We start from the raw sequence: 27,616 nt of genomic DNA, 5'->3' as shown, positions 1-27,616 counted from the left end.
ACTGGCACTATATGGCAGTAGCAAGAAATGAGGGTATTTGTATTCCCAATATATTCTTTGAATTCCCAGTCAGACAATGGCACTGTATACCAGTAGTAAAAATAGTGGGTGTATATAGCCCCAATTCTATTGCTAGGGGACTTGCAGGGTATTTCTGGGGTGAAGGTGGGGGGGCACACCGTTGGAACGGGTATCGGGGTATATATCGGGTATACGGGAATACACTGACAGTGTATTCCATTCAGGATCCTGGGAAAGCTGGGTTGCGGCGATTGAGCCCGTCAGTGCCACGTTACACTGACAAGCTTCTCCCTGGAATTTAGCTCTTACAAGAGCTGTTGTGGTTGTCTTCTCCTTCCTATCCTAGCCTGTCCCTGCCTACCCAGAATCTAAGCCCTAGCTAGCTGGACGGAAACCTCCGTCCTCGGTGAATTGCAAGCTCAGAATGACGCGAACCTGGGCGGCGCTGTTCTTTTAAATTAGAGGTCACATGTTTTCGGCAGCCAATGGGTTTTGCCTACTTTTCTCAACGTCACCGGTGTCGTAGTTCCTGTCCCACCTACCCTGCGCTGTTATTGGAGCAAAAAAGGCGCCAGGGAAGGTGGGAGGGGAATCGAGTAATGGCGCACTTTACCACGCGGTGTTCGATTCGATTCGAACATGCCGAACAGCCTAATATCCGATCGAACATGAGTTCGATAGAACACTGTTCGCTCATCTCTAGTTATAAAAAAAGGCGTTATGCATGGCGTCCAAAAAGAAACAGCATTTCAAGAAAAACACATGCTACCCACTGTAAAATTTGGTGGAGGTTCCATCATGCTTTGGGGCTGTGTGGCCAATGCCGGCATCGGGAATCTTGTTAAAGTTGAGAGTCGCATGGATTCCACTCAGTATCAGCAGATTCTTGAGAATAATGTTCAAGAATCAGTGACGAAGTTGAAGTTACGCCGGGGATGGATATTTCAGCAAGACAATGATCCAAAACACCGCTCCAAATCCTCAGGCATTCATGCAGAGGAACAATTACAATGTTCTGGAATGGCCATCCCAGTCCCCAGACCTGAATATCATTGAACATCTGTGGGATGATTTGAAGCAGGCTGTCCATGCTCGGCGACCATCTAACTTAACTGAACTTGAATTGTTTGTCCAAAATACCTTTATCCAGGATCCAGGAACTGATTAAAAGCTACAGGAAGCGACTAGAGGCTGTTATCTTTGCAAAAGGAGGATCTACTAAATATTAATGTCACTTTTCTGTTGAGGTGCCCATACTTATGCACCGGTGAAATTTTGGTTTAATGCATATTGCACATTTTCTGTTACTACAATAAACCTCATTTCAATCCTGAAATATTACTGTGTCCATCAGTTATTAGATATATCAAACTGAAATGGCTGTTATAAACACCAAAATATTTAGAACTAAAAATGATTAAGATTAATAGGGGTGCCCAAACTTTTTCATAGGACTGTAAGATCCTATTAGCATTAGCATTATATAGATGGTTTTCTCAATACACTACTGGAAATACAACGGTACTCTTAACTATATAGTATAGTATGTAGCTGTTTAACTTGTTAAAGTTGTATTGTTTTCCTTTTAAGCTATCCGGAAGGAAGTAGAACAGGAGACCCTCATCCTGGAGCAAAAACTGACCAGAGCTTATCAAATGGTGAGTTGCTATACCTTGAATTAAATAGGTTCTCCAAAATGGGATAATAATAATAATAATAAATTTTATTTATATAGCGCCAACATATTCCGCAGCGCTGTACAATTTGTAGGGTTCAAACACAGACAGAAAGATGCATTACAAAGAAAGTCATTTCACACAATGGGACTGAAGGCCCTGCAAACAAGAGCTTACAATCTATGAGGTAGAGGGGGTGACACAAGAGGTAGCAGGGGCGGCATTGCTTATGCAGAGGTCAGACACTTTTGTAATAGAGGTTACTGTCATTACACAAACATAAAACTTTATGAGCCATCACTAGTGGTGTCCTGTAACATGTGGATGGAGCTTGAACCTATAAAGTTAGCCTGAGATGACATCCTATCATGTGGGGTAATGTGGGAGTGGGGACAGAGGAGGGTTAAGGGTTTACGTTAGAAATTGTGATAGGCTTGTCTGAAAAGATGCGTCTTTAGTTTGCACTTGAAACTGTAGAAATTGGGAGTTAATCTGATTGTCCGGGGTAGAGCATTCCAGAGAAGTGGTGCAACTCGGGAGAAGTCTTGTATACGAGCGTGGGAGGTTCTGATAATAGAGGATGTAAGTGTTAGGTCATTGAGTGAGCGGAGAGCACGGGTTGGTCGGTAGACAGAGATGAGGGAGGAAATGTAGGGAGGTGCGGCATTATGGAGAGCCTTGTGGATGAGAGTAATAACTTTATATTTTATTCTATAATGAATAGGCAGCCAATGTAGTGACTGGCACAGACCAGAGGCATCGCTGTAGCGTCTAGCCTGATAGATGAGCCTGGCCGCTGCATTCAGAATAGATTGTAGAGGGGAGAGTGTAGTGAGGGGAAGACCGATTAGTAAGGAGTTACAGTAAATGAAAGAAATTTTTTGAGAGAAGCCCTCAGTAGTTGATACCTTTTTAAATGGCTAACTCAAAAAGTTTTTTGATGACATATCGAGCTTTCGAGACTCTATAGAGGTCTCTTCATCAGGATGGTATAGCACATTGGAGTTACAGTAGTCATGGGATATTGATGGCCTGTTCTCAGGATAGGTAATCTATTTCAGGTCAGCAAATGGGAGCTGAGCTGCATTAGCTCAGGACGGCCACTACATAGTATACAGAGCCATTTGCTTCTGGCTCTGTACACTCTACTCTGAAAAGTTGATCATGGGGATATGGGGTCTGTACACTGATCTGATACTAATGACCTATCTAAAGATAAATCAGCTATATCCAGTCTCATTGAACCCCTTTAAATAGTCAAATCACTATCTATCTATGTTTCAGAAAACTGTCTTGTATGGTGTTTGATCATTGTGAGCACTGTTCCCCTTAAAGCCTATGAGGCTTTTATATTTCTTCTATTCCAACCAGGACATATTAGCATTTCATACCCTGTGCTTGTTTATATGACTATACTTTACTATATCCCTTCATGGCTTAAGATGTTTATATATAGTTTGGAGACAGGAACCATTGTAAGAGCATATCCATACATCACCATAGAATATGGAAGCACAGAATACAGTAAATCATAAATAATAAATGTTTCTAATATCAAAAAAGGGCAGTTATTGGATTCGCTGATATGGATGATTTATCACAATGATAGTAAGAACCGTAAGAGATATACTAAAAGCTTGTAAATATTATATCCAAATAGCAATAATAGAAATGCTGTTAGCTACATTATTTCACAGATACCTATAATGAGTCTGAAAAAAACATACCAAGATAAACAACAAAGAAAACACCAGCATAATGTATAGCCATGTATTGAAGGAGTTACATTGTAACACAGTCAGTCTTTTCCTCACTAAATATATCAGGCTCTATTATATCTTAGACTCTATTTCTATTATGTTTTTGTTCATCAAGCCATATTGTGAGATACAGAATGAGGTCATATTCCACCATGACCCCCAACCTTAGTACATGGAAAGCCTATAATGATGAATTTGGTTTTCCTAATGCACAGGCATAATGCAGAAATATAGACAAATCGATTATTGTATAGATATTGCTATAGCCAAAATGCATACGTTAACGTTACAGCAGGAAAAATATGCACAGTGATATCACAGTACAGGGAAAATGAACACAACTAAGTGTCACCTCTGGAAATATATACACAGTGATGCCGCAGTACCATCATTTATTTTGTTAAAGCACATGAGTTATGCAAACAGTGAGGCACAGTACAGGAATAACCAGTGCTTAAATTGGGAAATTATTTTAGGAGGAGCACTCTTCCCCCACTCCACCCCCATAGTGGCCCCTGAGCATAGTATTATGCCCCATAGTGGCCCCTGCATACAGTATTATGCCCCATAGTGGCCCCTGCACACAGTATTATGCCCCATAGTGGCCCCTACACACAGTATTATGCCCCATAGTGGACACCCATGAACCATTATTATACTCTGGGGTCTGAAAAGAATAATAATCGGAGACCCAGGGCGGATACAAAAAACACTGTTATTTACCTCTCCCTGGCTCTGGTGCATCCCCCGCAAATGTTGTCCATTTTCAATGATGTACGGGACACAGGACATTCCGTGAACAGGTACTTGTGTCACGACACATAAGGATGCAAGCCCCAGGTCACGTCTGGGACGTCACCAAGTAGGTCCGAAGCCTTCTTGATCCAGGAGAGGTAAGTAACTGTGTTTTTTTATGTTTTGCACATTCCATTTCAGACACATTTATGCCAGAACACTTAAAGTAATTTTGCAATTAGGCTGGAACTGAGTTCCAGCGCGTTCCAGGCTAATTTAACCACTGGGAATAACACATAGTGATGTCACTACTTGTACTTGCACAATCTACTTGGTGATGTTTCAGCATAGGATTTATGCAAGAACTAATGTGATAGTGGGTTAATGCACACAATGATATAACATAATGTAGACAAATTACACACAAGCAGGCTATAATATGATATCAGATTGGTGCAGGTGAAACACCTGTCACCCTCAGTATGAATGTAAAGCATACAAGCTATAAACATCTTTGCATAGTTAAATAATGGAGGTTAATATAAGAAACTATGTAATATACATTATTAAAGGTATCGTTTTCCCTCTCTCCTTAGGATGAGTACATTTCTACATGTTAGTATATGAAGAGGGGAGTGGGAGGAAGAGCCTGATGGAAAAGACACTCAAATAATTGTTGCTGCTATATTCTACTTTTCTGTGGGTTATGGAGCACTTTTAACATTACTACATTTGTAGAGAACAGGCTACTGGTGCACAGAATAACTCAGCTGTGAAACCTGGTCCATGCATTGTCCAGATTTACTGGCTTGAACAGTATGCCGGGAGAGGACTTCTAGCAATATAGTTATATAGGCTGCTAGGAATCCCTGTCTAAGCAACATACTGTCCTTTAATGATTATAGTATAGGACAATATGTCACTGTAAAATAAACTAAAATAAATCAACTACCCAGCAGGCAGCTGCCTCCTTCTCCTCCCTCATCCCCCCTCCATAAAGTTCTCTGTATGTTTCTTACAAGTTTCCTATTTTCATCTGTAAAACTCATATATGGACATATGCTTTAAAATAAATGTGTATATACTTAGATTATTTTAGAATAATTTATATATACTGTCCTAGTTAAGATGCTGTAGATATTCAGCAATATTAAAAATATCACGATTGTGACTGTTTATTGTACTCAATTAATGCAGAGCAATCTGGAGATGACAACATCCCTCCTATCTCACCATATGAAGAAACATTCTTTTTCAGGCATTCAGAGAACACAAAGGTATGTGAAATCTTATACGTCAATGCAAATCAGCTACAATAATAGAATCCCAGTAAACAATACATTTTTGCTATGTAAGATATAATTACAAACTAATGTACGCAATTAAAATCCCTGCAGATTGTTTGGAGGTGAATTATAAAAAAGGAAAAGAAACAAAAAAAACAAATAATTCAATCACAAATAAAATTACACGGCAAAGGTAATTTAGATTAGGTTTACCGTGATGCAGTTTTTACTTAAGGTGAAACTCTTAGGCCTGGTTCATATCTGCGCTCGGGTTCCATTTTGGGACCCCCCAAATGGAAAACTAATCCTCATGAAAAAGCGGCTACCTTTGGAAACTCGCGGACCCCATAGACTATAATGAGGTCCGTGTGGTTTTTGTTCAGTTTCCGCCCAAAACGGATGAAAAATTCGGAGAGAGAAGCGCTGCCTGCGGTGTTTTTCTCTCCGTATTTTTCATGCGGAAAGGGGAACAGAGTGCCCATACAGAGACTGGGCGCATCGAGCCTGAGAGAAATGAGTGAATCAGTTCATGACAAGTCAGGTTTGCCTTCAGTCAAACCCAATATTTTGAAAATGTGCCACCGGCAAATCATTGTTATACTTTGGGGTCTCTTCAAAGGAGGCCCCATTTTTAATTGGAGGTCCATGGGAGATGTAGAAAAATAAGTAGTCCTACTCATCATCCCTCACCTCTCCTGAACTGCCTAGCCACATCCAATGTTCTTTACTGAGCCTCTTCCATTCTATGCAAAAAGTTTTTTTAAAAAACATCCAGCACACCCAAATATTAAAAAAAGATAAAATGTAACTTTTACTTCATATAAAGATAAAAATCTTACAGCATGGATCCAGTAGATAAGATAAGAAAGCCTACAGTTTCAAACCTACATTCTGGTCTCTTAGTCATAGCTATGACTAAGACACCAGAATGTAGGTCTTGAAACGCGTAGGCTTTCTTATCTTATCTACAGGATCCATGCTGTAAGATTTTTATCTTTATATGAAGTAAAAGGGACATTTTATCTTTTTTTGAAGACTTGGGTGTGCTGGATGTTTTTTTAAAAACTTTTTGCATATACTCTATGTCCTATCAGTCTGGGACTTCTGTGCATCCCCCATTATATAGTGCTGTTCCTGGTTTAATTTTAGGGTAGAGCGGTTTTTCTCTTTTTTCCCTCTTCCGGTCTGTTCGGGCCTCCTCGGTGACATCAGCATCCAGTATTTTGGTGCAGAAACTAGAGAACAAGAATTCACATGAGTTGGCGTAAAGTTATTTTGCCATGCAGGGAAATTCAAAGATTTTATAACCGTATATATACAATGTTTTCTAGGAAGCCTCTGGTGATGCCGCTCCATTTTCCAGTAACAGTGACCTGTATGAAGAGACGGGAACCAAAACAAGGTACTAGAAAAGGGTTTGCCTGAAAATATCAAATAAAGACTATTTTTTAAACAATATTTACAGTATATTTCTTTTATTGGTTAGTACAAGATATAGTGTAAATCTCTTTTGAGTCAAATGCAGTTCAATAATAATAATATATTCAATTTACTGAAACTTTATCGCAATCAATGATCACCATTACTGTTACTTTCTACCTGATTTCTTTAGCACACTCATGTAATAATCACAAAGCGACACTGCAATCTTCATGTCACGTGCCAAAAGTCACCATGTAGTCCTGGCGTTATCGTATGTATACGTAAATAGAAGGGGAAAAATTAAATGGCATTACACGAATACAACTCCACTGGACTTTATGGTGACTGTATTGGATTGTTTATGGGATTCATTGGATTTAAGCACTAGAACTATCCTTAAAGGGGTTTTTGAACCCATCAAAAAAAAGTGAATAGAGCTTAATAGGAACATAGTAACATAAGAATCACCTCTCCATGATCCCATATTGCCCCAGTCCATAGGCTACCAGGCTGCCTGCTAAGTTCCATTTTGTGGTGTCTCCTGACACTAAAGGAAATGGTCTGAGAAGCCAGTCCTGTCAATAACTGGCATAAATGGTGACCTGTCTCAGCTAGTGATTGGCTGGATTGGCTGCATGGGTTTCTCAAAGCATTCCTCTGGTGTCAGGAGAGACCAAGAAACAGAGCTATGTGAAGACTTGGTCAAGGTGATCTTGGAGAAGGTGAGTAACTTCTTATGTTATGTCCCTATTAATCCCTATTAAGTTTAATCCTCTTTAAAGTGTAGCTAAAAATTTTTCATAAACATAAGATAACAAATTTTGTAATATACTCTGTTTCTTCACTTATTTGTCTTCTTCTGCCACTGATCAAATCTGTACAATAGAAATCTGTGGGGAAGGTCCATTTAGGGATAGGTTTCTTACACAACACAGCTGGGTTAAGCTGGCTTTACTCTTGAGCCTACTTCTGACGGAAATAATGTAGACAGCCTTATATCCACTGGCTTAACTCTAGGGTTTGCAGTTAGGCCCACAGGTCACCCTCGCCGCACTAGGACTCCCCTCACTAAACTCTCCCCTGTACAATCTACTCGAAATGCAGCAGCAAGGCTCATCTATCAGTCTAAACGCTACACCGATGAATCGTTATCTTGGGTGATAATAAGGTTCTTTGATGTGTCCTTGGTAAAGAAAGGTTGGATTCTGGAGATCTTTTTGAGGTGCAGGTGACATGAGTGTGTGAAAGACTGGATATGGGTGGTAAAAGAGAGATCTGAGTCAAACATAACCCCATGGCAGTGGATATGCCACCTAGGAGTTATGGCAACACCGGAGACCAAAATGAAAATATCAGGGATAGGTTGGTGAGTAGATGGTGGAAACAGTAGTAGTTCAGTGTTTGAAAAATTTAGTTTAAGACATAAAAAATTTTTCACTATGAGACATGATTCAGAGGGAAGACATGATATTAGAGACAACAGAGAGACAATCACTGGTGTTCTGTATTAGTGCAGGGGTGATGTCACAAGAAGAGATGTGTAACTGGGTGTCATCAGCATAAATAAAGCCAAGTTTGCTGATGGTTTGTCCAATAGGGGCTGTGCAAAGTGAGAATAGAAGGGGGCCTAGGACCGAGCCCTCAGGAATCCCAACAGCAAGGGGAAGAGGGGAAGAGACAGAGCCTACACATGATAAGTGCGGTCTGAGATCTAGGAGAAGAACCAAGAGAAAGCAGTGTCTAAGGAGGTGTTGGTGGTCTATTGTGTCAAATGCTGCTGAAAGATCCTAAGGAATATCTTCACTTTATCTTTGGCCATACCAAAGAAATACTGGGGACAGTGACTGATGACAAATCAGATTGTTAGCCGTACTGATGCTAGGTTCACACTAGAGTTGGAGTTTCCATTCTTTGGGTTTGCTTGGATCCAAAAATGGAAATCCAATCGACTTAAAAGCCATGGAAATCTGCAGAAACCATTGAATACAGGGTGGGCCATAAGTATGGATACACCCAGATAAAACTTAAGTGGTTTCTGATATCACCTTACTGTTTGCGGTATATTAGTACATGGGAGGGGGGAAACATTTGAGGCTAGGTGACGCCCATGGTGGCCATCTGCAAAGTCGCTATTATGGATTCATCTTAACTTTTTTCAATGGGAAGGGGGTCATGTGGCACATCAAACACGTAGAGAATTGCACAAGAAAGACAATGGTGTGCTCATTTTTAATGTAGCATTATTCATTATCGAGTTATTGACATGTTTGTGACATGGAGCAATGACAGTAACCCACTAAAGGATGTTTCAGGCGCCTCACATCCTGGATCTTCATGGAATACACCATAGCCTTCAAATGGCCCCAGAAGTAGAAGTCCAACGGAGTGAGATTTTGGATGTATCCATATCTGGGTGTATCCATATTTATGGCCCACCGGGGTGTATCCATACTTATGGCCCACCCTGTATAATGAGGAATATGTTGGAGCTGTATATATATATATATATATATATATATATATATATATATATACTGTATATATATATATATATATATATATATATATATACTGTATATATATATATGTATATATATATATATATATATATATATATATATATATATATATATACCCTATATCCACAAGCACATCCAAAAGTCATGGTCTAGTGCATCTTGCCGTTTGTGTAGTATACTGTATATCATTACACTAAGTACAATTGGTTAATTATTTTTATTTGATGCAAATCTATTTCTACCATTCTTTTGTTAACAGCAAGCAACACGTTTCTGAGAAGGATACAGATTTATCACTGCATGGAAGTTCAGAGGAGTCAATATATTCAACGCTGGAGGAAAGTAATATTCAGTTGGGTTTAACAATGTCATCCAAGGAGGACACACAAAGGCAGTCATTCCAAGATACCATGTTACAAAGTGACGACTTTAATCATCTTAAAGTAGAATCGGCAACACAAAATCAGAATTCATTATCATCCCAAGAAGACTTCTCAATCACTCCATATGCATGCTTCTATGAGCCATATGTTTCCTTGAATAAATCTGGATGGTTAGATAAACTCTCCCCACACGGGTAAGTTTTATTTTCTTTCATTTTTATGCATTCAAAATTTTGAAAATTCTTGGAAATTCACCATAAGTAAGACCAGTGGCTAATGCCAATGTAAAGGGAACAGATGGGTCCAGGCAATTCTACCACCTTTGGACCATTGAAAGGGTCCAGAGGCAATTCTATCACCAAAGAGTACACCAATATAATAAAGCCCACACAGTAGGTTGGGATGAGGAAAGGGAGGGGGAGGACTTCACAGATTTTGCATTGAGGCTTTTGGGGCAGGACATAAATAAAATCTCTTGTAAAGGGCTTGAGTTGTTTTCTTCTGTACAGTTGTTTAGGATTATATGTGGCCATTGTCTAGCTATATAGGTTTTTGAGCTGGATTAGAAAAAATTGTTTTTCTCTCAAAGAAGATGGCAATACAAAATGTATAGACAAGAACATCTTACGCAGGGGGATTAGGTCTTCAAAAAGGGGTGGTCTTCTTATAGATGTGATCTTTTGGAGAGGTTTTGCTGTTGTCATATACTTCTATGGCTGGAATGAAAATAAATGATAGTGCACTGTACAATAGATCAAGAGCTTTAATAAAGGGCTACAAAAGTCTGATAAATTGAAGACTGATCTCCTGAGCTGCCTCTTTCTTAGCTATTCATAGAGTAGGTTAAATACGTTATAGTGATAACACCATAGAACCCACTGTGAAGGGTACTTGAGTAAACTCAACTTATTGTAGATATTTCTCTTTTACAAATACTGATATCTAAGAGCAGATAGACATGGCATGATATACAGAAATCTTAATCGAAATCCTGTTGTGATGTCCAATGGACCTAGAGTGACTTGGGATGACCTTTGTTCAAAGAAAAAGTTGAACAATGACTGATGGTACAATACGCATAGTAACACTATGGAGACTATACAAGATTAATAAAACATGCCTGCTTTCTTAAAAAACAAAAAAAACACCCCTGTTATTAGGTTGAATGGAGGTAAAGCACCTCACTCCTTTTTCCTTAAAGCTGAGGCAACCCGTGTACATATGTGGTTCTGTATCCAGGAGAAAGTAGACATGTTTTTCTGTATTTCCCCTTTAATAGTTTGGTAAAACAGATGGATATGACAGAGGTTTAGCAATAATGAAAAAAAATTAGTTGTTATTCTGTTACCTGGAGCACCCCCTATAACAGCTGTCTGGTTGTGTTCTCCAAACTGATTTCTATAACTGCAGTTTAGATGTATAGTCTGGTCCTCACCCCCTATAACAGTAATCTGGCTGTGTAGTCTGGACCTCCCCCAATAACATCGGTCTTTTTGTGTAGTCTGGACCTCCACCTATAATAACAATCTGGTTGTGTAGTCTGGACCTCCCCCAATAACATCGGTCTTTTTGTGTAGTCTGGACCTCCACCTATAATAACAATCTGGCTGTGTAGTCTGGACTTCCCTCAAAAGCAACACTCTGGCTGTATAGTCCGGACCTCTCCAATAGCAGCAGTGTCACTGCGTAGTCTGGATCTGACCCTATAATAGCAGGTTGGCTGTGTAGTCTGCACCTCCCCCTATAATAGCAGTCTGCCTATGTAATCTAGGCATAATCAATAATAGAATTCTATCTGTGTAGTCTGTATCTTCTCCTGCAGCATCTTAGGCTGTATTCACACAGAGTAACGCCAGGCGTTTTTTGTGTGTTTTTTGCACATAGGCGCCGCGCTATTTTGCGGTGGCGTTGACCGGTGTTAACGCGGCGTATACGCGGCGTTAACGCGGCGCTATGTGCAAAAAACACACAAAAAACGCCTGGCGTTACTCTGTGTGAATACAGCCTTAGGGCTCGTTCACATCTGCACCCGGTCTCCGTTCATACAGGTTTCCATTTCCTGCACAAAACAGAGCAGGAGACAGAAACCTGCAGGACTATTTTAAACCCTTTCATTTGAATGGGTTTGAAAGATGTCCGGCCGTGAGCGCTGCTGAAAAACCGTTTTTTTAAAAAAAATCAGACACAGAGTCGGACAAGCAGTACTCTGTGTCCGGTTTAAAAAAAAAACGGTTTCGCGGCGGAGAGCCTAAAACGCTCACTGGCGCACATGGCTGGACCCGGTCTGACATTTTCCGTCTTCTGCATGCAGAAGACAGAAAGCTCAGAACGGACTCCGGGCGCTAGTGTGAACCTAGCATAACATAGTCTGGATTACTCATAATGATCCTTGAGCATGCGGCTGGTCCTGTATATCTAGTCAGCAAGTGTCTGACCTTTGATAACTAGATAAGTGTACAAGTGCCTGAGCTTTTCATCTTGTGTCTGATCCTGAATGTTTTCAGTGTTGAGGAAGTAAGAGAGCACCTGGCTCATGTTGGGTGTCATAGATCACCTTTTATTTGCACACTCTATCCTGCTATTGTTTGTATAGAACTTGGCATTACTATTTGCTTGTTTTAGTTGCACCTTTCATGTGGGTTCTGCACCTTGCTTTGCTTTATTACTATCTAGTGTATAGTATTTTTCTGTGGATAATGTGTGGCATGTTTCTTTGTAGTATTATGGATTGATGTGGGCATCTGCAAACCTTTGCAAACCATTGGATTTTTTTTTATATGCTGTGAATGTGGCTTTATGGTATTATTTGCATCTGTTGTGTTTGTTCTATTACCGGGATGCACATTTACATAATCACATTTATAAATTTATCTCTGCATGAGAAGCCCAGGTTTGGAAATGAAAAAGCCATTATGGTCAGGGGATCCTATTCTATATAACAGTAGTTGTACTTGCATGTGCTCATCCCTGGTGGAAGACTTCCTTAAAAGTGCTTTTACAGACCCTGAAATATATAGGTGAGGGTCAAGCAGTGTAATATCCCCCCCCCCTTCCCGACTAGGTAACTGGTATCTCCATTGTCAGGATATCACTGTTTTTGCCAATATGCAAATGAACTCTTTGGAGCAATGAGGGTATCGCTACTTGCTTCTTTGGAGCAATGGCAATAACATCATTACTCCAAAGAACTTATTTACATATTGAGAAAAACAGTAATATCCCAGCAATGGTGGCACCGATTCCCAAGGGGAAAACACAGTATGATTCTGGAGACCCTAACCTATCTAACTGTAGGGCTGTGTTGATATGCAGGGTTCTGGTAATTGTTATGGGATTCCCCATTTAAATAAAATGAATGTGGTTGGAAAACCCTTTACTATTCCATTCAGTGAGATAACCTATAGATTCCTCAGGTGTGACAAGGGATATGGCCAATTTTGGTCCTGCAGTTTTCTATATTATAGTACATTTTAATTTATAGATGTTCAATTGATCCTGACGGCCCTCTTATAGCTTCATATACACGTGGCCCAGACACAAAAGCCAGACTGCTGTGCAGCAACAAAATGACTTATTTCACCACTGACCAGGAGATGAGACTGCCAGAGACTAAGAAAGCTTAAAGCTTTTGTGGATAAAAATCAGTCCATGGTCATGTGATATACAGTCCATGGTCATTTGCTTTACAGTCCATGGTCTTCTGATATACAGTCCATGGTCTTCTGATATACAGTCCATGGTCATGTAATACACAGTCCACGGTCATATGACATACACACAGGTGCACAGCTTGTTATAGTCACAGCACAGTAATCAGACATCTGACTGGTAATGAGCTATGCACCTGTGTGCTCATCACATGACCATGGACCGTAAATCACATGACCATGGACTGTATATCACATGACCACGGACTGATTTTTATCCACTAGAGGTAAGCAGAATGAATGACACCAAACAAAGATCTAGCAAACCATGAATAATTGCTACAGAAAGTATATTAGAAAATTGTACAGTTTTTCATTATACAAACCATAACATTTTTCTCTCAATATTTTCTGAAACTGGACAACCCCTTTAAATTTTTATTTCTGCAGAAAAACCTTTAGATTCTATAAGTGGTTTAACCCCTTCCCGACAAGCGCCGTAATAGTACGGCGCATGTCGGGTCTGTAACTATGGCGACCGCCCGGGAGCCGGGCGGCCGCCATAGCCGCCGGGTGTCTACTGCTTTAAGCAGTAGACAACCGGCTCTAAAGCCTCCGATCGGTCCCCGGACCGATCGGAGGCATTAACCCTTTGACCGCGGCGCCGGAGGCGCCATTTTCTCGGCGGCGCATGGGCGCCGCCATTTTGGCCGGGATCGCTGGCTCCTGGAGCATGCTCCAGGGCTGACGTCCCATTGCCATGACAGCCGGGAGCCTTGTACAGGCTCCCAGGCTTGTCTGCAAAGTCTCTCTTTTGCAGGCTGGTCTATGCAGCCTGCAAAAGAAAGGATGCTTTTTTGCAATGCATTGCAATGCATTAGCATTGTAATGCATTGCATTAGTGATCAGACCCCCTGGGGTTCAACACCCCTAGGGGGTCTAATAAATGCAAAAAAATAAATAAAAAAAAAAGTTAAAAAAAATATAAAAAAATATAAAAAGAATTAAAAGTTCAAATCACCCCCCTTTCCCTAGAACACATATAAAAGTAGTTAAAAACTGTGAAACATATACATGTTAGGTATCCCCACGTCCGAAATCGGCCGCTCTACAAATCTATAAAAAATATTTTTCCTGTTCGGTAAACGCCGTAGCAGGAAAAATAGTCGAAAGTGCCAAACCGCCGTTTTTTCACTGTTTTGTTTCTGATAAAAATTTGAATAAAAAGTGATCAAAGCAATAACATTTCCCGAAAATGGTAGAACTAAAAAGTACATCTGGCCCCGCAAAAAAAGACGCCATATGCATCCCCGTACACTTACGTATAAAAAAGTTACGGCCGTCGGAATATGGCGACTTTTAGAAAAAAAAATTTTAACACAGTTTTGGAAATTTTTTTAGGGGTCAAAATGTAAATAAAACCATATAAATTTGGTATCCCTGGAACCGTACCGAAACACAGAATATAGGGGACATGTCATTTTGGCTGCACAGTGAACGCCGTAAAACCAAAGCCCGTAAGAAAGTCGCAGAAATGCATTTTTTCTTCAAATCCACCCCATTCTGAATTTTTTTCCTGCTTCCCAGTACATTATATAGAATAATTAATGGTAGCATAATGAAGAAAAATTTGTCCCGCAAAAATTAAGACCTCATATGGCTCTGGGAGCGGAGAAATAAAAAAGTTATGGGGTTTAGAAGGAGGGGAGTCAAAAACGAAAAACGAAAATCAAAAAATGTCATCGGTGGGAAGGGGTTAATATTGATTAAAATAATACTATTAAATTAATAAAATTTAGTAATGAATTTACTAATGATAACACATAATAAATCTAGGATATTTTTATTAGTAAATCTGATTCCATGAACGCTCACTCTACAGGACTGTAAAAATGTAAAACTGTAATAGAAAGATATAACATCAAAGCAGTACAAAGAGAACCTGACTGCTTCTTAATGTGTATCAGCAGTTACTAGGTTGCAGCGGCACGAGTCCATCCACTCTCATGCTAATGTCTCTGTCACCTGGTCACCCAGAGGGATATTTCCTCAGGCGTTCCTAGTTTTTGGTCACAGTGAGTCCTGCCCTATTCTTCCTTCTCACGGTGCGGTGACATTTTAATTTACAGTATGCCTGTGGAGTGTGAAATATGACTCGGAATGAGTGACCAAATGTTGGTCTGTCAGAAATGTGACAGATGAACCAGGGCGACATTCTGTAAGGTTACAATTTTTTTTTTAAGAAGTTGAAACACAAGTGAATATTGGAAAGTAAAATATAATAGTGACACTGATGAGGTTTTTTTCTTTTCTTCTATTAGAAGATCTAAGTACAGATCAGTAGAGCCCTAAAATGGGGCCAACGTTTTAAAAACAGCAGCAAATGGTAAAAATTAGCAAAAAAACTTTTTTCACATGACAGTGGTATTTTTCACAGATCTAATGATCACACATCAATCAATTGAAGCCATTTGGAAGGGCTTATTCACATGAACGTAAATGAAGGCCCTCATTACATTTATTTTGCCTACTTATGTGGCACCATCATATTCCACAATGCTTTGCAGTGTTAACTGTCCCATATAGGGTTCACTATTATAATGTCCTATCAGAATCTTTTTAGAGTGTGAAAGGAAACCCAAGCAAAAAAGGGGAGAACATACAAAGTCTATGTAGTTTTTGCCTTTGGCAGGATTCAAACCTTGGACCCCCCCCACACACACTGAGCCACCAAGCTAGGTCTATCCCCATCGCCACTTTTATATCCGTCAAAACAGACATAAATAGAACAAAAAATGGGCATGTGAATAGACATTTATAATTTTAATAATGGTTGTGTGAATAACCTTAAAGGGGTTGTCCGGGATAAGATTTAAAAAAAACCCCTAAACTAAAGTGTGCTTCCTACATTATGGCGGTTCTACCTTACCTTTACACTGTCTACCAATAAGTATTTGGACACCCAGTAAAGTTCTGTGGAGGTGGAGTTATGGTCTGGGGGTGTTTCTTCTGGTAAGGACTGGGACCCTTGGTAAACTCAACGCTGACGCTTATTGCACTATATTAGATAACAGTGTGCTTACTACATTATGGCAGTTCTATGGGTGGGACCAATGTTACTTCCAGGATGACAACGCCAGCTGTCATGTTGCGAGGTCTACCATGGCTTGGTACAGTGACAATCAGGTTAATCGACTGGACTGGCCTGCCCAGAGCCCAGACTTGAAACCTATCGAGCACCTCTGGGACAAGTCAGATCGCCAAACTATGGGGTGCAGTAGCTTACCTGTCTTCTCCAATTTACCTGTCTTCTCCAAGCCGAATGGAATAAAATACCATTAGCCATCACACAAGGACTTGTGGAAAGTCCCGGAGGGTTGAGGCTGTGAATGCCACTCGTGACGCTTGGACCACAGGTGTCGAAATACTTATTGGTAGACAGTGTAGCACAGCAACCTTGGGGGCATCGGGTACATGACAATTGCAGCCTATCATTGGTTTCAACAGTTCCATGCTGTATTCATACTATTGTGATACCATGAGGGACCCTGTTAGAGCTTTTGTGCTTGATCATAAGGTAATCAGAGAGGGGTGAATATTTTTTTTGTTATTTTACAGTATTTACCACAGTTTTATTTATTTTTATCAAAGGTAAAATTACCCCATAAACATTTTTTGTGAAATCAGGTAGCATTAAAAAAATTACTGCTGTATTTAATAAGAAAAATAAGTTCCTGTGCCTAGAAATTGCAGTTACTTCTTTGTTAAAACTTCCTGTCAAGCCTTCCATTCCATCCCGTGCTAGCATTGGCTGTGCTACAAGTGAAGCTGGTTAGGTAACCACTGTGGCCAATCAATGGCCTCACTGGTCACAGATTGGATATCAGTTACATATTAGCAGTGATGTCATCAGTACCCAACATGTGACTGCTGAGGCCAGTGATTGGCCTTCGTAGTCACTTAAGTGGCTTCATTTCCAGTCTGGCATGGGATAGAACAAGGAAACCAATGCCAGGAGTATATATATATATATATATATATATATATATATATATATATATATATATATATATTATACTCCAATTTCATTCCTGCTAAGCTTTCTAGTTTGCCCGGAAAACCCCTTTAGGCTAAGTCCCCACGGGCGTGAACGCATTGTGGTTCTTTCCGCAGCGCTTTTGAGAGAAAGTTCACAGAGTTGTCTTTTGTGGACTTTGTCTTAACATTATATGTATGGGAAAGCCGCCGGCGTTTCCGTAGATATAATTGACATGCTGCGATTTGCAAAGTAAATGAACAGGACTTGGTGGCTGAACGTTTATTATATGAAAGATAAAGCATGGTGAGCAAAACGAACAAAGTTGAGTTAAACAGTTTCTATTTAGAGAGATGGCTACAGGTTATACATTTGGTGGTGACAATGCTGTACTTGTATTTTCCTCAGTAGTCGCATGTTTCAGAAGAGATGGGTGAAAATGGATGGACATCACATTTCGTACTATCATAGTGACCGGGTATGATATTTGTGTTTATGTTGCTTTTTGTGTGTAATAGAAAAATATTAATACAGTATATTCATTTTCAAAAGGAAAAATAGTTTATATACTCACGTTTCTGTAAGGGGGTGTTCACACTTGCACCCGTATTCTTCCTGTGTCATTCCATTCCGTCCTAGCCCTGGCAAAACTGGACAGAGGACGGCTCCCCGGCGGTCAGCTTTAAAATCCAGTCATTTGAGTGGGTTTTAAAACCAAACCGATGGTGTCCGCCTGCTGCCTGTCCACGGGGAAACAGTTTTTTTTGGCCAGAAAGAAATTCCTGCATGTCCGACTTTGTGTCCAGCTGAAAAAAAAAAACGGTTTCCCCACAGAGAGGCCACACGCGGACACGGACGGTTTGCTTTTAAAACCCATTTAAATGACTGGGTTTTAAAGCTGACCACCAGGAAGCCGTCCCCTGTCCAGTTTCACCAAAGCTGAGGATGGAAACCCGAAGGAGGGAGGACACGGGTGCAAGTGTGAACACCCCCTTAAATCTCCCCATATACTGGGGTATTTTCTGACACAAGTTTAGGTTAAGGCTCCACATAGTAAAATACTGCAAAAAAGCATTTTAAAATAAAAACTTTCACTTTTTTTTTGTTTGCTGTGTTTTTCATTGCATTTTTTGTTGAGTTTTCCTCTGCGGACCATTATTATACCTACACAGAAAACGCTAGCGTTCCCATAGGTATCATTTGTTTTAAGGAGCTGAAATAAAAGTGACTATTATGTAGTACAATTCAATGATAACACTGATGATGAGGATTTTTTAAATTCTATTAGAAGATGTATGTACAGATTAAAATAAATCAATGTAGTCAATTTCTAAAAAAAACATCTTAAAAACAGCAGCAAATGGTATATATTAGCAGAAAAGAAAATACTTCTCCACTCTTCCTTATATGGTGATCTAAAATAAATCAATAAAAGCCCAAAATATCATCTATACCAGGGGTAGGCAACCTTCAGCACTCCAGCTGTTGTAAAACCACAACTCCCAGCATGTATACTTGCTCTGGTGTTATTGGAACTCCCATGGACGTGAATGGAGCATGCTGGGAGTTGTAGTTTCACAGCAGCTGGTGAGTCGAAGGTTGCTGATCCCTGAACTAGATATTCTTTAACCCCTTCACGCTTTGTGCTGTACAATTATATTGCACTGAGTGTATACTTCACACTAGCTGTATGCAACATACTGGGGATCTTAGAGCCCAGGTTCAAATCCCCTTGTGAGACATGTAAAAAATTAAAAAAGTTAACCGCCCCACACACACTTTTACATAAAAAAAAAAAAAAAAAAACACATAACATGTTAGGTATTTACATGTGCATAGAAACCTTCATTATCCAAGAATAGCGTACTTAAGGTACGCAAATTAACATATTTTGGCCACTTTGCTTTCCCCAAAAAAATATCAATAAAAAGTGATCAAAAGTCATGCTAAACATTGGTGCCAATAAAAAATACAACTTATCCCGCCAATAAAGAATCCTAACAGATCTCAATCAGCTAAAACTTATAGGCATGAAGACGGTGACCCCAGAAAAATCGTTCATTTTCAAAAAGTGTTGTTTTATTTGTAAAAGTGATCAAATATAATAAATTCTGGTATTGCTGTCATTGTAATAACCTGATGGACAAAGCTGCCATTTTTAATGCAGAATGAACGCCGTAAAACTAAAATGCAAAAAAAAAAAAAAGATAAATTGATCAAAACATTATATGTATCCAAAAATTGTAAAAAAAAAAACATTAAAAAGTTATGAATTTTGGAAAGTGGTGAAGGAAAATATGAAAAAGTTGCCAAGCATTAACGGTCAAACTACCCATTTTCCTTAAAGGGTTAACTTTTAATACATAGAGGGGGTTTTTTCAAATTAATTTTTGTAGATCAATATACTGCACCTACTGGATCTTACATAACATCTGTCTATCTACTCAAGTATAGTTTATATAGACTATACATAGCAAAGGATAAAAAAGTCAATAAAAAGACTTACTCCAGTCCTAAAAGTTACAACTTTAAACTTAAAGCATCTTAAAAAAATTAAAAATTGACCTATGGCTCGATTACCGTCAATAATTACACCGATCGTTCGGTCATTTCATTTAATGCAAGATACATTCAGGATTTGGAAGGCATCATGCTTACAAATTAGATCAAGCGAGCACCAGATGTTGGATAAAGGATGAATTGGACACACAGTAGCCATTAATGAAAATTGGTAGCTGGCAGATAAAGGCATTAGGAAGGGAAAGAAAAGTAAAGAAAATTGGCAGTTTGGGTATAAATCAATGGGTGGAGATTGTATTACTCTAATGGGATTGGATTAAAAAGTAGACGTGCGTTAGGATTTCTTTTTATAGCACCCGGAGCGATGTATCAGAAAGCAGTGGTCACTGATCTTCCAGTACATAAACCAGCTGCAGTAGCCCAAGCTGAAAACACATGCATTTATTTAATTAGCTGCTTACCACAAACCACAAACCATGGCGGAGAACCTACAGCCGGCTTTGATCCATGACATTGCAGCAATGGTTGTGTAACGTACTGTACTGTATATACTGTATGCATGGATACTTGTATGCTGCATATACTTGTATGCTGCATATACTTTTTTTTTTTTTATGTAGATTGTGAGCCCTACATAGAGCTCACAATGTACATTTTTCCCTATCAGTATGTCTTTGGAATATGGGATGGAAATCCATGCAAACACGGGGAGAACATACAAACTCCTTGCAGATGGTTTTTTGCCCTTGGCAGGATTTGAACACCAGGACTCCAGCACTGCAAGGCTGCAGTGCTAACCACTGAGCCACCGTGTGGCCCCTATGCTGCATATACTTGTATGCATGGATACTTGTATGCTGCATATACTTGTATGCATGGATACTTGTATGCTGCATATACTGGTATGCATGGATACTTGTATGCTGCATATACTTGTATGCATGGATACTTGTATGCTGTATATACTTGTATGCATGGATACTTGTATGCTGCATATACTAGTATGCATGGATGGCAAATTTAGCCCCACCCACTTTTGTGTTGACTCCGCCCACTCGTTAATTTTTCATGTGCCCGCACACAGTATAATCCTCCTACAGTCACCCGTAAATTATATGTCCCCCCTCTATCTCTCCCCCAGTTTCATATACACCCTTCATCTGCCCCCAGTTTCATGTCCCTCTTCCAGCTCTGCCCCCAGATTCATGTCCCCTCCATCTCTGCCCCCAGATTCATGTCCCCTCCATCTCTGCCCCCAGATTCATGTCCCACATCTCTGCCCCCAGATTCATGTCCCTCCATCTCTGCCCCCAGATTCATGTCCCTCCATCTCTGCCCCCAGATTCATGTCCCCTCCATCTCTGCCCCCAGATTCATGTCCCTCCATCTCTGCCCCCAGATTCATGTCCCTCCATCTCTGCCCCCAGATTCATGTCCCTCCATCTCTGCCCCCAGATTCATGTTCTCTCCATCTCTGCCCCCAGATTCATGTCCCACATCTCTGCCCCCAGATTCCTGTCCCTCCATCTCTGCCCCCAGATTCATGTCCCCCATCTCTGCCCCCAGATTCATGTCCCTCCATCTCTGCCCCCAGATTCATGTCCTCTCCATCTCTGCCCCCAGATTCATGTCCCCACATCTCTGCCCCCAGATTCATGTCCCCACATCTCTGCCCCCAGATTCATGTCCCTCCATCTCTGCCCCCAGATTCATGTCCCTCCATCTCTGCCCCCAAATTCATGTCCTCTCCATCTCTGCCCCCAGATTCATGTCCCCCATCTCTGCCCTCAGATTCATGTCCTCTCCATCTCTGCCCCCAGATTCATGTCCCCCATCTCTGTCCCAATGTCATGCCGTCCTCTCCTTCATCTGCCCCCAGATTCACGTTCCACCTCCACATTAAACTTACCTTCTCCTCCGCTCCCTCGCCGCCTCTCTCGCTGACACACGCGGCTGAAGGAAGGAGCTGACACAGGTCAGCTCCTCGCTTCACCGCTGCCCGCCTCTCTCCCTGACACACGCGGCTGAAGCTGCACGCGTGCTCGCTTCGCCGCTGCGTCTCTCTCTCGCTGACACATGCGGCTGAAGCGAGGAGCTGACCTGTGTCAGCTCCTCGCTTCGCTGCTGCCGCCGGCTCCTGGCGTGTACATCGCGTCTACAAGCCAGGAGCCGGCGGCAGCAGTGAAGCGAGGAGCTGACACAGGTCAGCTCCTCGCTTCAGCCGCATGTGTCAGCGAGAGAGAGACGCAGTGGCGAAGCGAGCACGCGAGCAGCTTCAGCCGCGTGTGTCAGGGAGAGAGGCGCGCAGCGGCGAAGCGAGGAGCTGACCTGTGTCAGCTCCTTCCTTGAGCCGCATGTGTGTTCAACTCAGATCTGCGTCCTCTGGACGCAGATCTGAGTTGAAATCGGGACATACCTCCCTCCAACCGGGACCGCGGGACATGTCACCCAAATCGCGACTGTCCCGCGGAAATCGGGACGGTTGGGAGGTATGCTTGTATGCATGGATACTTGTATGCTGCATATACTTGTATGCTGCATATACTTGTATGCATGGATACTTGTATGCTGTATATACTTGTATGCATGGATACTTGTATGCTGTATATACTTGTATGCATGGATACTTGTATGCTGTATATACTGGTGTGCATAGATACTTGTATGCTGTATATACTGGTATGCATGGATACTTGTATGCTGTATATACTTGTATGCATGGATACTTGTATGCTGCATATAATTGTATGCATGGATACTTGTATGCTGTATATACTTGTATGCATGGATACTTGTATGCTGCATATACTTGTATGCATGGATACTTGTATGCTGAATATACTTGTATGCATGGATACTTGTATGCTGCATATACTTGTATGCATGGATACTTGTATGCTGTATATACTTGTATGCATGGATACTTGTATGCTGCATATACTTGTATGCATGGATACTTGTTTGCTGTATATACTGGTATGCATGGATACTTGTATGCTGTATTTACTTGTATGCATGGATACTTGTATGCTGCATATACTTGTATGCATGGATACTTGTATGCTGCATATACTTGTATGTATGGATACTTGTATGCTGCATATACTGGTATGCATGGATACTTGTATGCTGCATATACTGGTATGCATGGATACATGTATGCTGCATATACTGGTATGCATGGATACTTGTATGCTGTATATACTGGTATGCATGGATACTTGTATGCTGTATATACTGGTATGCATGGATACTTGTATGCTGTATATACTGGTATGCATGGATACTTGTATGCTGTATATACTTGTATGCATGGATACTTGTATGCTGCATATACTGGTATGCATGGATACTTGTATGCTGCATATACAGTACTTGTATGCATGGATACTTGTATGCTGCATATACTGGTATGCATGGATACTTGTATGCTGTATATACTTGTATGCATGGATACTTGTATGCTGCATATACAGTACTTGTATGCATGGATACTTGTATGCATGGATACTTGTATGCTGCATATACTTGTATGCATGGATACTTGTATGCTGCATATACTGGTATGCATGGATACTTGTATGCTGCATATACTGGTATGCATGGATACATGTATGCTGCATATACTTGTATGCATGGATACTTGTATGCTGCATATACTGGTATGCATGGATACTTGTATGCTGCATATACTTGTATGCATGGATACTTGTATGCTGCATATACTGGTATGCATGGATACTTGTTTGCTGTATATACTGGTATGCATGGATACTTGTATGCTGTATATACTTGTAGTATGGGGGCACTCATCCACATTAGGGAGAGTGTTTGCCTACATAGGCAGTACGGAGACTTACAAGTCATTCCTGCTCCGCTAGGGATTATGGGTAAAAATATGCAAATCTATTCTCCTGGATGAAATTAGGAGAACAGAGTGCACTCTGTACACCACCCTATAGAGGGCAGCATCCTTAACATCATGCATGACTCAGTTATAAAGTCTTTTAATCATAATGTGGATTTAATTGCTAAATCAGTATTTCTGTCCCAAAAGGAACAGATTCCCAGCTATGGACAGCGCTGTTTCGGCCTATTGGGCCATCCTCAGCATAGCGTAGGAATACTGATTTAGCAGAGTGAGAAACTATAGACCAGGGTATGGGGGCACTCTTCCACATTAGGGAGAGTGTTTGCCTACATAGGCAGTACGGAGACTTACAAGTCATTCCTGCTCCGCTAGGGATTATGGGTAAAAAATATGCAAATCTATTCTCCAGGATGGAATTAGGAGAACAGAGTGCACAGCACTCGCACAAGTACAGTTGTCCCTTCAGCTGATCAGCGGGGGCCCTAAGGAATATCCCGTTGATCCTGAGGATTAGTAAGGAATGTACTATACGCTGGTTCTTGCCACCATATTGCCATATCTTAAGACAGAAGGGCTATGTTAGCTCCAACCAGGTAAAAGGAGATGACTGATTCTAAATTTCTTCAATTTATTTTCTGTTCTGTCTGTCTAAGGAAGAAAAAATATTTATTATTTTAATTTCTTTAATTCCAGGATGTGTTTTCAAGAGGGAAGATTTTGCTATCCGCGGTACTGAAAGCTCAAAAACTTGGTGACAATAAATTTGAAATTGTGACGTCGCAAAAGACAATAGTCTTTCGAGCAGAAAAAGAAGGTATGGAGCAAATCCCATTGGCAATACATTGAGCAGTAGAATATCAGGTTGACACATGTAGACTTGTTTAATTTACATTTATTCCCTCAGGATATACTGGTTACTCTACTATGTATACAGTAAGTCATAAGGTAAACTACCTGAGAAACAAAAACAGACTAACAATTCACATATCTTGCTGACTGGTGGGTCATAGATGGGATACCCACCATTCATAATTACGGGGTCCTATGTTTGCTAAAATAAGTGGATCAGCTAGTTGGGCGTACTTGTCCATTCCACTCACTTCTATGGACTGCTTGAGATAGCCAAATGCTTAGCTAAGATTGTTACTTGCTAGAGCAATTTGATATGGCACAACTCAAATTCATTATGGATTTCCCAATAGTTTGGGATTTTGGAAATTTGAAAATCTTGAGATTCATTTCACAGCACCCTCTCTAGCCAATAAGGAGGTATCATAGCCCATCACTTTGACATCACTAATACTTTCTTGTCCACAAAGATCTTAAAAAGGGTTGGATGTCATCCTAGGAGATCTCAGGGTTTCATACATGACTATATGGAATTTATTTGGACCAAATTGAAAATCAAGGTTGATTGGATTGAATTGGACCTGAAACAAATTGCAGGAAATTAGCTCATTTCTGTTACTTACATTTGGAAAATCCCTTTAATTGAAAACAGGTATCTGTGTCCTTCCTTCCATTTCCTCTTGCCTTAACATATTCCAAGATGAATCATGTGAGATGACTAGATTGTAAAAAGATACATGATTTCACAATCATGTTGGGAGTGGAAAATGGTGAATCGGTTTGTAAAGAGCCAGGTTGGTTCCGAATTTTTTTCAGATCCAATAGTCAGTCAGTGGTTATAATGGGCTGGAACATTCTGGAACTCAGTTACGACATAATTAAAAAATGTCTGTCAGCATTCCGGTAAAAACTAAGAAATTATCTGACCGGGAAGGTGAAATATAAATAACACTATTACTTACCTCTCCTGGGCTTCGGGAAGCTTCAGGCCTATTTGGTGACGTCCCAGACGTCACATGGGCTGGGACTTGCATTCTTATGCATCACAAAATAAGCTGCTGCTCACGTGACGTCCCGTACATCATTGAAGATGGTCAACATCAGCAGGGAGTGCGCCAGAGCCAGGAAGAGATAAGTAACATTATTTTTTATGTTTTTATCCTCCCCTGGTCTCCGATTATTATGCTCTGGGGTCTGAAAAGACCCCAGAGTATAATAATTGTTCATGGGTGTCTACAAGGGGGCATAATACTGTGTGCAAGGGCCACTATGGGGCATAATACTGTGCGCAGGGGCCACGAAGGGGAATAAATTATACTCCATATTGGCCCCTACACACAGTATTATGTGGCATAGTGGCCCCTGCACAAAATATTATGCAGCAAAATACTGTGTGCAGGGGCCTCTATGGGGCAAAATACTTTTTTTAGGGGCACTATGCCTCATAATACTGTGTGCAGGGGCCACTATGGGGTATAATAGTGTGTGCTGGAATGCGGGGGGCAAGTCGTCAGTAGGATAGTCAGGGTCTATGTGGAAGGTGGGGGGAGAGTTCCTCTTAAATTTTTCTTTCTCCGTTCCTAGTGTCAGGATGTCACCCATGGGCTCTTCTGAGGCTTTTGATGTTTTCTCCAAAGTCTTTTTCCTCAGGGTCAACGCTGTGGCCAGTGATGGGTCTGAAATGAAAATTGCAGGTGAATCTTGTCTTTATTTAAAAGACTAATCTCTGCCCTCTCTAGTTGGGTGGTTTACTCATCACTAGTTGGGAGTAAAAACAAGTAAATGGTTCAGATGAAATCGGATTTGACCCAAATTTTTCAAAAGTTTTGGGTTTAACCCAAACCTAATGCTTTTGGTGTCTGTCACACACAATACACCTTTATGCTCAGACCCAAGAATATAATAAGGGAAGGCTCATGTGAGGTGCGGCAATATAACATACAGTTATACTCACCATGCCTCACCTCTCCTGGGCATCCTTGCTGTATACGTCTTGTGGTCCCCTGGCATCTTCTTCTGGCTTCTTGCACAGTTCTTTATGCTATATGTGTCTATTAGAGATGAGCGGTATTGGAAATACTCGTACTCGATCGAGTACCACTCGCTGTTCGGATGTAAAAGTTCGATGCAGAACCAGCATTGATTGGCCGAATGCTATACAGTCGGCCAATCAACGCTGGTTCTTCTCCTACCTTTAGAAGTCTTCTCTGTGCAGCTTCCCCGCGGCGTCTTCCGGCTCTGAATTCACTCTGCCAGGCATCGGGCCTGGGCAGAGCCGACTGCGCTTGTCTGCTTGTAGTGCAGGCATGCGCAGTCGGCTCTGCCCAGGCCCGATGCCTGGCAGAGTGAATGAAGAGCCGGAAGATGCCACGGGGACGGGCAAGGAGAAGACTGCTTGGAGGATCCAGCCCGACCCTCACTCGTGGACTTGGTAAGTATAATTTGATCGAACGTTGCCTACCCCTGAAACGAGCATTTTCCCCCCATAGACTATAATAGGGTTCGATATTCGATTCGAGTAGTGGAATATTGATTGTCTACTGGAAACGAATATCGAACCTCGAACATTTTACTGTTCGCTAATCTCAAGTGTCTATATGTGGGTGTGATGTGAGTTGCCGTATATGTCTTGCGGTCCCCTGGCATCTTCTTCTGACTTCTTCCAGAGTTCTTTATGCTATATGTTTCGATATACGGGTGTGATATAAGTTGCAGCCCGTCCAGGGTGTCGCTAGCATGCTGCAATGTTGTATTGAATTTATGTTATGAGAAATTGGAGTCCTTAACTAAATTTTCCCAGAAAGGTAGAGGTGAAGACATCTGCCAAATTTTGTGTTGATTTATACCTTATATTGTGTATCTTTTTACATAACACATAACCTTCTTTCAGT

At 40.9% G+C, this 27,616-nt stretch overlaps 1 protein-coding gene across 1 annotated transcript in view; it reads left to right on the top strand.

The window, feature by feature from the left end:
- The window catches only part of ARAP2 (ArfGAP with RhoGAP domain, ankyrin repeat and PH domain 2), a 198,232-nt gene that overhangs the window by 23,274 nt on the left and 147,342 nt on the right, over nucleotides 1–27,616 (top strand). Inside the window, exons 3-8 of the mRNA XM_075260332.1 lie at nucleotides 1,612–1,679; nucleotides 5,390–5,469; nucleotides 6,810–6,880; nucleotides 9,679–9,996; nucleotides 17,894–17,963; nucleotides 24,570–24,690. Coding sequence (XP_075116433.1) covers nucleotides 1,612–1,679; nucleotides 5,390–5,469; nucleotides 6,810–6,880; nucleotides 9,679–9,996; nucleotides 17,894–17,963; nucleotides 24,570–24,690 — 728 coding nt within the window. The remainder of the gene's footprint in view (nucleotides 1–1,611; nucleotides 1,680–5,389; nucleotides 5,470–6,809; nucleotides 6,881–9,678; nucleotides 9,997–17,893; nucleotides 17,964–24,569; nucleotides 24,691–27,616) is intronic.

Source organism: Leptodactylus fuscus, chromosome 1, assembly GCF_031893055.1.
Source record: "Leptodactylus fuscus isolate aLepFus1 chromosome 1, aLepFus1.hap2, whole genome shotgun sequence".
Classification (NCBI taxonomy): Eukaryota; Metazoa; Chordata; class Amphibia; order Anura; family Leptodactylidae; genus Leptodactylus; species Leptodactylus fuscus.
Note: the sequence above shows the minus strand (reverse complement) of the source record. Positions and strands in the feature narration are given on the sequence as shown.